Source organism: Oreochromis aureus, linkage group 14 (genome assembly GCF_013358895.1).
Source record: "Oreochromis aureus strain Israel breed Guangdong linkage group 14, ZZ_aureus, whole genome shotgun sequence".
NCBI classification, from domain to species: Eukaryota; Metazoa; Chordata; class Actinopteri; order Cichliformes; family Cichlidae; genus Oreochromis; species Oreochromis aureus.
The window spans coordinates 32,456,986-32,467,906 of record NC_052955.1 but is presented as its reverse complement, the minus strand read 5'-3'; the positions used below and the strand labels follow the sequence as shown (position 1 = coordinate 32,467,906).

The 10,921-nt window shown below is 46.6% G+C and overlaps 1 protein-coding gene across 1 annotated transcript; it reads right to left on the bottom strand.

Moving 5' to 3' along the window:
• Positions 1-3,803: 3,803 nt before the first annotated feature.
• Positions 3,804-8,523, bottom strand: LOC120443539. The gene is made up of 4 exons (XM_039622400.1): positions 8,340-8,523; positions 8,008-8,185; positions 7,345-7,494; positions 3,804-4,159 (listed from the first exon to the last, which is right to left on the bottom strand). Exons 1-4 carry the CDS (start codon positions 8,520-8,522, stop codon positions 3,804-3,806), a joined length of 867 nt encoding a protein of 288 aa, XP_039478334.1. The 5' UTR covers position 8,523.
• Between the last annotated feature and the right edge of the window lie 2,398 nt (positions 8,524-10,921).

The window sequence follows — 10,921 nt, the reverse complement described above, 5'->3', positions numbered from 1 at the left end:
AGTGCTGTAATTTTTCACTGTTTCACTTTAGAAACATAAATCTTTGCACAGATGATGTTTATATGTTGGTTACTGAATTTCTGTAATGAAATGTGAACTCAGGCATAGTTTTAAAAGGGTTATATGCTAAAAAAAAATTTTTTTTAAAATAGGCGAGGATAAAATCTACTTACTTTTTCTGTGTTCCAGTCTCAGTAACTTTGACACAGTAATATCTGCTTCAATATTTACACCGCAATGAAATTTCAAAAGTGTTAGCTTTATTTTGATACCAAGATTGTAAGCACAGAGTTTGTGTCATGGTCCTGAGTCTGTCTACTCAGTGTTTTGTGTTTCTTTATATTATTTCCTGTGCTTGTTTATCCTGTTATCTTTGGTTGAGGTTTGCCATTTGTTAAGGTTTTGTTCTGTGCCTGTCTGCTCCCACTTCTGTGTTCCCTCCGTCTGTCTATGGTGTCACTGTGTCCGCTCGTGAGTCTGCCTGTCTAGTTCAGTGTCCTGTCTGGTTCTGTGTCTGTGTTTCCTGTTTTATTCTGAAAGTTCATGTCTCATGTCAGTGTGTTCAGTTTTACCTCTCCCCTGTCTCGTTAGCCTCATTTCTCCCAGCTGTGTCTCCCTCCTGTTGCCCATTCCCTGATTACTGGTGTGTGTATTTAAGCCCTGTGTGTTCTCCTGCCTGTTGCCGGTTCGTCTGTGTTACTCTGCGTCAGTCTGCGTTGCTCCGTGTTCCATGGTTCCTGTTCGTCGTCTGCGTCTCTCTGCCTCTCATCCCTTTTTCGTATGTTCCCAGGTCTGTTATGTTAGTTCTCCCAGTTTAGGTGTCATCAGTTATTTGTCATACTCCACTGCTTGTTGGCCACTACTCCACCCTGTAAATAAACTTCACCAGCATTTTCATCCACTGCTTGCATCTTGGGTCCTCCTTCCTCCAACACCACACGGCTCGCCTCAGCAGCCGTGACAGTACGAACCGGCCACAATGGACCCAGCAGCAGTCAACCCGCCCGAGGAGCTCCGGGAGGACATTATTTACTCGGTAGACAAACTAATTAACTTATGGCTGGAGCATGAGGGGAGAGAGTTCCGCTAAGCCATAGCTGTTCGGCTACAGCGCTTAGTTTCTGGTCTCCCCTGGTTGCTCAGCTCACTTCACCCGCTCGCACAGAATTTTGTCCTGAACGAGCTTCGTCTTCTCCCCCCGGTTGCTACCACCCACCTTGCAACTCATGCTTCACCGCCTGTCCCGGCGGAGGCGTTCAGCCCGGCCCGTCGGTCCAGCCTTCAAATGGGAAACGCCGCTCACGCCCGTCGGCGCCGCCACAGTCGGACCCGGGATATCGGAGCGGCCGACTGTGGTGAGTAACAAGGATAACAGCTCTGATTTGAACTTTGAGACTTTTTCTTCTGGGGTTGTTCGGGGTGTGTCAGTGGGAGCTAATTCGCGAAGCTTACCTACCTTCGTGGTAACTGATCTCTCTCAGGTGGGCATTTTTAAGACTTCAGTGAAAGCAAAGGGCTGTTGTTCTTCTGTTTCTTCGGAGCCTGTTAAACCCATGTCAGTTAACCCAGAGTCTGCTAAAACTGTGGCATACACCCCAGAGACAATTAACACCAGCTCTGATCATACCAAGACTGTTTATTCTTTCAAGCCGCAACCTCAAGCTCAGTTAGTCGCCCGGCCAAAAGTCCAGTCGCCACCTCCACCACATTCGGCCTCACAATCCATGGCTCAATTACAGCCACAGCCAGACATATTACAAACCATGTTACAATCCCTAGCCCAGTCAGTAGCCCGGTTGGCAGAAGAATCATTAGCCTTATCATCCGTTCAGTCCCCAACTTCTCCACCATTATTGTCTCAACCTTTGCTTCAGTCGCCCTCAGCTCAGCCACCTGTTCAGCCATCATCTTCACTGACTCCTCCCGTACAGCAAGCTAGGTTGATTCAACCCGAGAGAAACCGTTGTTCACCCATTCGTTCCAGGCAGAGAGAAAAACCAAACAATCCTGTAGACATTCCTCAAGAACTGGCCAGTTCTGAGACTGAGATACACTCCAGGGCCTCCCCAGAGGCTGGGTTTCAGCCCCCAGCAGACTCTGGACCCCTTGAGGTTAAGAAGCCAGCTGAGGACTGCAAGCGGCAGTCACTGCCTGAGCAGAATCAATGCTCCGTGCAGCTGCAGTCTGCTGTGTGTTTGCCAGAGGCCCGTGAGCCTGCTGGTTCTGTTCTGTTCCGCCAGAGAGCCTGCTGTTCTGAGCCTGAGCCTGGGTTCTGTTCTGTCCCTGCCAGAGGCCCGTGAGCCTGCTGGTTCTGTTCTGTCCCTGCCAGAGGCCCGTGTGCCTGCTGGTTCTGTTCTGTGCCTGCCAGAGGTCCCCGCACCTGCTGGTTCTGTTCTGTGCCTGCCAGAGGCCCGTGTGCCTGCTGGTTCTGTTCTGTCCCTGCCAGAGGCCCGTGTGCCTGCTGGTTCCGTTCTGTCCCTGCCAGAGGCCCGTGTGCCTGCTGGTTCTGTTTTGTTCCTGCCAGGGGCCCCTGTGCCCGCTGGTTCTGTGACTGTCTCAGCTGGAGGGCCCGAGGAGCCCGTCCAGCTGTCTGCAGCCCCTTCATCCTCGCCAGCGGCGGCAGCCCCTTCATCCTCGCCAGCGGCGGCAGCCCCTTCATCCTCGCCAGCTGCGGCAGCCCCTTCATCCTCGCCAGCTGCGGCAGCCCCTTCATCCTCGCCAGCTGCGGCAGCCCCTTCATCCTCGCCAGCTGCGGCAGCCCCTTCATCCTCGCCAGCTGCAGCAGCCCCTTCATCTCCGCCAGCTGCAGTGTTGCCTGGCCCGGCCTCTGCCTCTGCTCCGCCTGGCCCGGCCTCTGCTTCAGCTCCGCCTGGCCCGGCCTCTGCTTCAGCTCCGCCTGGCCCGGCCTCTGCTTCAGCTCCGCCTGGCCCGGCCTCTGCTTCAGCTCCGCCTGGCCCGGCCTCTGCTTCAGCTCCGCCTGGCCCGGCCTCTGCTTCAGCTCCACCCTCGCCGTCGCCTGGTCCAGCCCCGCTGTCTTCGTCTGCAGCGACGCCCGGTCCAGCTCCCGCTTCAGCTTCGCCTGGTCCAGCCTCATCGGCTTCGGCGTCGCCTGCAGTGGCCTCCTCTTCAGCGTCATCAGCTTCGTTTGACCCAGCCTCTGCATTAGCTTTGTCTTCGCCTGGTCCAGCTTCAGCCTCGGCTTCAGCCTCCGCCTCCGCTTCAGCCTCGCCTGCAGCAGTCTTCTCATCAGCCTTCACTTCAACTGCAGCATCCACATCACCGCCTGCAGCATCCACATCACCGCCTGCAGCGCCACCATCTCCGGCTTCCACGCCGTCGCCTGCAGCGCCACCATCTCCGGCTTCCACGCCGTCGCCTGCAGCGCCACCATCTCCGGCTTCCACGCCGTCGCCTGCAGCGCCACCATCTCCGGCTTCCACGCGCCGCCGCCTGCAGCGGCACCATCTCCGCTTCCACGCCGTCGCCTGCAGCGGCACCATCTCCGGCTTCACGCCGTCGCCTGCAGCGGCACCATCTCCGGCTTCCGCCGTCGCCTGCAGCGGCACCATCTCCGGCTTCCACGCCGTCGCCTGCAGCGGCAACATCTCCGGCTTCCACGCCGTCGCCTGCAGCGGCAACATCTCCGGCTTCCACGCCGTCGCCTGCAGCGCCATTCTCGTCTGGTCCAGCCTCCGAGCCTCCAGCTTCGCCTGGCCCAGATTCAGCATCAGCTCCAGCGTCGCCTGCAGCAGCAGCCTCCTCGTCGCCAGCTCCAGCGTCGCCAGCACCAGCACCAGCTTCAGCTACGGCTTCGTCCTCGCCTGGTCCAGCCTCCGCTTCAGCTTCAACGTCTCCTGCTCGTCCTGCTCGTCCTGTCCGTCCTGCTCGTCCGGTCCGGCCGCTTTCCAGGCCAATGACTGGACGTCCTTGCCGTCGTGGACGGCCCCCTTCCGGGCCGATGATTGGGCATCGCCGCCACTGCCTCCCGCGTGGCCGGCCTCCAGACTGCCTTCGTTTGCCTCGCCGCCGTTGCCGCCAGCACGGTCGGCCTCCAGAATTGTTTCTACACCGTTGCCGTCCACACGGTCGACCCCCAGAACTGTTTCCACGCCATTGCCTACTGCGTGGCCGGTCTCCGGACCTGCCCCACTGCCGCTGCCTTTCGCATGGTCGGCCTCCGGAACTGAACTGTTTTGGCCTCCTGCGCTGTGTGTGTATTTAAGCCCTGTATGTTCTCCTGCCTGTTGCCGGTTCGTCTGTGTTACTCTCAAGGCCAGTCTGCGTTGCTCCGTGTTCCATGGTTCCTGTTCGCCGTCTCGCGTCTCTGCCTCTCATCCCTTTTTCGTATGTTCCCAGGTCTGTTATGTTAGTTCTCCCAGTTTAGGTGTCATCAGTTATTTGTCATACTCCACTGCTTGTTGGCCACTACTCCACCCTGTAAATAAACTTCACCAGCATTTTCATCCACTGCTTGCATCTTGGGTCCTCCTTCCTCCAACACCACACGGCTCGCCTCAGCAGCCGTGACAGTTTGTAATTGCAGAGAAATAATCAATTAAATTTGGGCATTGCATTTTCGAGCAGGAAGCTCAGAAATCTCTTTGGGGCTTAAGAGGTTAAGGTGATACTGTGCAAAGGAGGTAACACCCCAAATCTGACAAAACACCTGGCGACGCATAGCGTTTTTTAAAAGCCGAGAAATGCACCGTATTTGATAGCTTGCTGCAAGACCTCACACCGAGCACATCTACTGCGGGTGTGGTAAATCTCCATTAGCGAGTTAGCGCAGATCGCCCCGTGCGTGGGGCTGGACGGTTCTTATCATTTTGCAGAAAAAAAGAGACTGCTAAAAATAAAAACATAAGAGGTTTTTGGACAAAGTTTGTGTTCTCCATTCTTTAAGCACCGGTTCGAGCACCGTTTAAGCACCGGCATCGATTTGGCACCAGTATCTGATAAAACCTAAACAATACCCATCCCTAGTTACGATGCGGAAAGAGGAAGTTGTTAACACATCAGGTTTAATAGTTTTTTTTACATATGTATCTGAAGTTGAGTTGATGGTATAAAAACACACAGTAAACCTAACATTTGAACTGTTACTAGTGTGTTACAAGTCAAGACTCAGCAAACTGTCAAACTGTAGCTGGTGAAAAAATAAAAAGTTGTTCTCCACTGATCTCATTACAACCAAACAACTTAAAAACACAAAGCATTTTTTCCTGAAAGTTTTCTTTCTGTGGTATTAGACTGTAGCACAACAGTTTTTAAGAGAAACACTCTACGTGACAGGAGAGGAGAAAGAATGAAAATGAAAGCAGAGAATGGTGCTACCTAGATAAAGAGATGTGATAAGGAGGAACCACTGATAAGAGACCGCTCCTTTTATGACCGCGGGGGGAAAATGTGACCATAAATGAATGTGTATGTGCTCAGTCCAATGTTTAACAACTAAAGGTCAAATCTTTCTGTGCAAAATAAAAAGAAGTATAAGTAAAGATAAGACTGAGAAACCTGAAATGAAAATCATCAATTCAGCAAATATTTGTCAGGCTAAGAGGTCACACGAAGGTGGTTATCAGACAAATAACTCAACCCACGGTCTCCAGTTCTAGCTTTGAATGTTCACATGGATGTTGGTGTTGACGACAGCGTATGACGAATAAAACAATGACATACTGGAAATATTTAAATGCATTTTTTGCACAATAAATCATAGTCTCCATGCCTGCCCAGCCGGCCCCGCAAGGCTACATGTGTTTGTTTTCTTTTTTTGTTTCTCTCTCTCTCTCCCTCTCTGCCCGAGCGGAGCTCACTGTGGGCTCCTGCCCTTGGCCCACACACCTGTCCACAATCAGCAGTCATTACCTGTCCACTATTTGAGGCTAGATGATTGTACTATAGACGTTAGTGATTCTCCCAGTTCCTGTGAATCTGTACTTTAGTGTTTTTGTGATTCGTGATTCGTGAGTGACTTCTTTTTCTTGTGCTACAGTTTCCTCCCCGGACCTGTGACCTCCCTGCAGTGCGAGCGTGTGTGAGTTTGGGCGAGAAGACGAGATCGAGTGTGAGAGAGCTTCCCCGTGGTCCTTTGGAGTTTGGATTTTCCCTTCACTGTATATATTGTGCACTGGTGTTGTAAATAAACTGTTTTTGGAGACGTCAACCCGCTCTGCTCTTGAGTCCCTACGATCAGATGTGACACTTGGTGAAGATTTAAATTAAGATTTATTTGTAAAACTCATGTGTTTAAAAGGGGCACATTATTTTTACTATGCAAATTCTGTTTATGAACAGACCAGCTGGGACCAGGATATAAATATGTTATTGTACAAACTGCATTTAGATACATTTGCCACCTAAACTAATAAGTTTAATGAAATAAACATACATTTTTTAAAAATCTAATTTTACAAGTTGTCTTTTCTGCTATTACGTCTTGGCTGATATACTCATCATATAAACATCATTATCATTCAAAATTAATGTTTGCTTAAGTTTTCATATAGTCAAACCACAGATTTTCAAACATACAAATGTTACTGTTCAGTTTTCCATGGAAGACTATACTTTATGATTTTAAAACAACAGCACAGATGTCTCCAAAATGTAACAAACAACCAAAGTTGAGACAGAGTCCTACTGGCTTGGAGCTTTTTCACAGAAACAACAAGTACTACCTCTTCAGGCTCAGGTGTTCAGATTGTCACTGCTACCTATGTGTTACCTCTTTGGACAAGAATGACCCAGATAGCAAGGAAACATTGAAACAATGTTGAGTCAATATCAGGCGACGTCATTGAATCAACGTTGAGGTGTGACGTTGACCTAACGTCACTCTTGCACCCATTTTTAACGTTGAAACAACGTCAGGTTTTGATGTTGAATCAATGTTGAAACCTGACATTGATTCGACGTTACATTTTCTAATACTGTTGACATTGAAACAATGTCAGATTCTGATATTGAAACACTGTTGAGCTATGGTGTTGATTTTCCACCTCTTTCGCACAGTTGTTTTTTTATTAAAACAACAGTTAAATCATGACTGGAAATCTACCTTTCTTTATAGTTATTTTAACCAATACTAAACTACTGCATGTTTCCATCAATACTTAAACCACCTAAACACATAATTGCACTTATTCCTCAAACTGGACACCCTTTATAAAAATCAAATGTCTCACAATGTAACATGTCAATATTAATATCCTAAAATAAGAAAGCATTGCATGTGATGTCACAGAGAAAAAAAAAAACTAAACAAAAAAAGGTCAATAGACATGTTTCGTTTTCTAAATACTTTATTAAAACACAGTTTTCTATTTACATTTATATTTTAACATGGCTTTGTAGTTTTTACTCCGGGATGGGGATGGATGATGTGCATCCTGCGCCACCCAAACGGTCTGGGGCGTATCGGAGCCATTTCTGCACTGCCTGTGCAAAGACAAACTCTGACAGAGTTTGCCCCTAACTGCTGCGTCAGGCCATCTAGGACAAAAATACACACACACACACACACACACACACACACACACACACACACACACACACACACACACACACAAAAAAAAAAAAAAAAAAAAGTGAATTAGAGCACATGAATAAGCTCTTGTTATCTGTCTTCAGCAGGGAGAAAGTATGTAAACTCCTAGGCTGATAAACGAAAGTCACCAGGCGTAAATCTGCAAACTGCCGCATTTGATTCCCAAAGAGCTATGAGTGGAAAAACTGATAAGTCTTAGCATGGTGTGCCGTGCATCCTTTAAAACAAAATAAACATGGGGTCCTCGGGCTGTACAAACTACAACCCGGGGACTAAACAAGCCAAAGACCAAAGACTCCATCTCCAGATTAACCAGACATGAAAGTCTTGTTATTAAAAAAGACAAAGTAATATAGCAAAAACCGGACATAGGACATGTGAAACACACCCAGCAGATCAATCGATCTCTTTATTGTTCACTTTAGGCTCATAAAACTACAATAAACGGTAAAACTTACCAAATATGCATCTGCACAGCGCAGTATCTTTAAATGCCCTTTTTTGCTTCGTCTGGTCCTTTGTTTTTTTCCCTGCCCAGTTTAGTACTGAGGCCAGCTCGTTTGTGATGGCATAAGCCATTACACGGCGGACTTGCACCTCCAGTGTCGTCCCTCCAATCAAGGCAAAGTGTCTCACCTATAGACACATTTTAAGAGATGGAATTAGCGTGTCTCATGTCTTAAATGTGTATGCAAGTGCTTATGTGTATGCCGTTGTTATGCATTTAAATCACATCTGACAGCTATTACACTTTATAGTTACAAAGTGTACATAAGCTTTATATACTTACCATTGCCTTATTTGCCTCTTGCGATTGAAGAGCTGCCTCTGCATTGTTTAGCTCCTCAATGTTGTGCAAGGGCAAATCCAAAGGGAGTACCCCAGCATCTACCGATTCATTGGAGCCGGTGTTACGGATGGCTCTGACCTCCTCACGGAGTTCGTTAAGAGATCTCGTCAGGTCTGACAGCATAGTTAATATCTTTTGTGAAGTCGCATCTGTTTCAAAGAACAATTCCAGAAAGATTAATGGCTTAAGCAGTGAGAGGCGAAAAACTAATATATCCATAAGTGATGGTGTAACATTCTGCATTCAAGTATTAGTTGTTTTAACTGCTAAAAGTGTTTGCTAGTTTTTGCCTGTCACATATATATGATATTTGTATATGTAGCTGCCATCACCAGTGCGTGAATGTGTGTGTGAATGGGTGGATGACTGAATGTGTAAAGCGCTTTGGGGTCCTTAAGGACTAGTTAAAGCGCTATACAAATATAGGCCATTTACCATTTATACCATGTAAAATCTGAAATTCCAAGATGTTCGAACTTGCCTTGTAATAGTGGCCTCACAGAGTCTCTGGAATCTACAGAAAAACAAATCACAACAAGATGACATTCAGGAGTATAAACTGGTGTTTTGAAGATAAGTGCACAATGACATTGTGATTCAGCTTTAAAACAGTTTTAAAAGCATACCATCTATAGGGAAGGCCTCGACATCAGACTCTGCATGCTGGGGAGATTGCAAAGCTGTGTCGTTTGGAGTGTTCTGCCGGAGTGGCGAAAGGTGCCGGAAGCTGGGCGGGGCATTATGATGCCTGCTGTCAGTGGGCTGGGGGGAAGACTGGGGAGTGGTGAGGGCTGTTTAGAAAAGATAAATTTTTAAAGTATTTAAGAATACAGACAACTTGTCCAAAAGTTTCCATGTGTCACACACAGATATGTACACAGACACTAGACATTATTTTATTACCTGGTATTTTCACTCGAGGTGCCTGGGGAAACCGTTTTTTTGTGGGCTGCTCATCCTCTGAGTCACTATATGTGTACAGGGGATTTGGTCTAAAGAAATAAGTAGAAAAAGTTCATAAGTAATTACAAATGTTCTTTTGGCATATTTTTTCCTAAAGTTACAGTTTGATTTATAACAACACACACAGGAAATGGAGATGTGCAAGAAGGTACAGTATACAAGGAATTTTTGAAGTGCACAAGTGTACACGGCTTTGCATTTTTAAAAAGTTTACAAACTTACACTTTTTGGACTATATTATGTGGTTATATTGCAGTATTCAAGCATCACAGATATGTACAAAAGACAAGATTATAAATTCTTAACAATCAAAGATATGTTTGTGAATAAAAAAAGTTTTACTTGTGCTTTCTTTTATGACTGGTCTGAGTTTCAGCTTCGACTGAAGGTCAGACGTATCACAGTGTTCACTTAGTCCTATGTGTGAAGGACAGTTACTGTGTGTGTATATGTAAGCATTTAAACACTGAATATACTAAAATTAACAGTATTTTGTCTAAGTCTGCCATTGTAGGAATTCATGGCACTGAGACAAAAACGTGGCGCACAGTGTGACGTCAAAATTGGCGCAGACCTTTGACGCTGCATTTTCTCCGTTTTTCTCGTCCACACATAAATGCAAAAACGGAGTTTTCGAAAATATCCACCCTGGCAGGCGTTTTTAGAAATCTCCATTTTCAGTGACCAAAAACGCTGTTTACGTGTGGACGAAAGGTGCAAACGCAATTGGTAGGTGAGCGTGCAACGTAAAGTTAGGTGAGCGTGCAACGTAAAGTTAGGTGAGCGTGCAACGTAAAGTTTGAATTGAGTGCGAATTGAAGCGGGTGCTCTCCAATCATTAAAAGTAACAAAGTCCTTGAACACATTTATACAGTTACCATTACGTTTATCAATCATATATCACAGATTTAGAATTTTTTGTAGTACTAAGCAACTACAGAGCGAAAGTCTGGGTCAAGCGCCGAGGCGACGGCAAGAACAAAGGAAACCTCGAAGCGTTAAAGCTAACTTTGTAAGGGAATATAACGAAGAAATTATGAAACGAAAATGTTTTCTTTGTTGATATACTTTGTTCGCAGTGCAATTTATTTGTTGCCGGATTGTAAGAAGTAGACACAATTTCGGGCTCCCACATTTTGTAGGAGCAACGTAAATAACAGTAAAAAACTTGTTAATGTACAACATTAACGAGTTTTTTACTGTTATTCAAATGCAAACATGGAAATAACGAGTAGGAAAAAAATCATTCATTCTTACCTTATACTAATCGTGGTGCAGGCCAGTGCAGTGCATGAACTGATGCCTTCTCCGGTCAATTCTGCTGAGAGTAAATCAAATGTCCCGCTCTACTGTAGAAGACAATGAATACCTGGGGGGATGTACCAATGTGAGAGGGGTGCTGCGGAATAGTCCAAGTGATCGCTGCTTTAATTTCCCGGTCAACTATACATAAATTGCACATAGACACGATTTTTTAAAGCTGGTGAACTAGACCAAGTCATTGATAACAAATGAACAATAAATCTACTTTCTCTGGTACTTTATACCCGATCAGTTGC

Excerpts from the sequence above, each read along its gene's own strand:
- LOC120443539 (XM_039622400.1), bottom strand. The coding sequence starts at position 8,522 with ATGCTGTCAGACCTGACGAGATCTCTTAACGAACTCCGTGAGGAGGTC. Across the intron at positions 8,186-8,339 it reads AAGAGGCAAATAAGGCAATG|GTGAGACACTTTGCCTTGAT; the intron begins GTAAGTATATAA and ends ATGTGTCTATAG. Across the intron at positions 4,160-7,344 it reads AGTAAAAACTACAAAGCCAT|GCAGCGGCAGTGGGGCAGGT; the intron begins GTTAAAATATAA and ends ACCATGCGAAAG.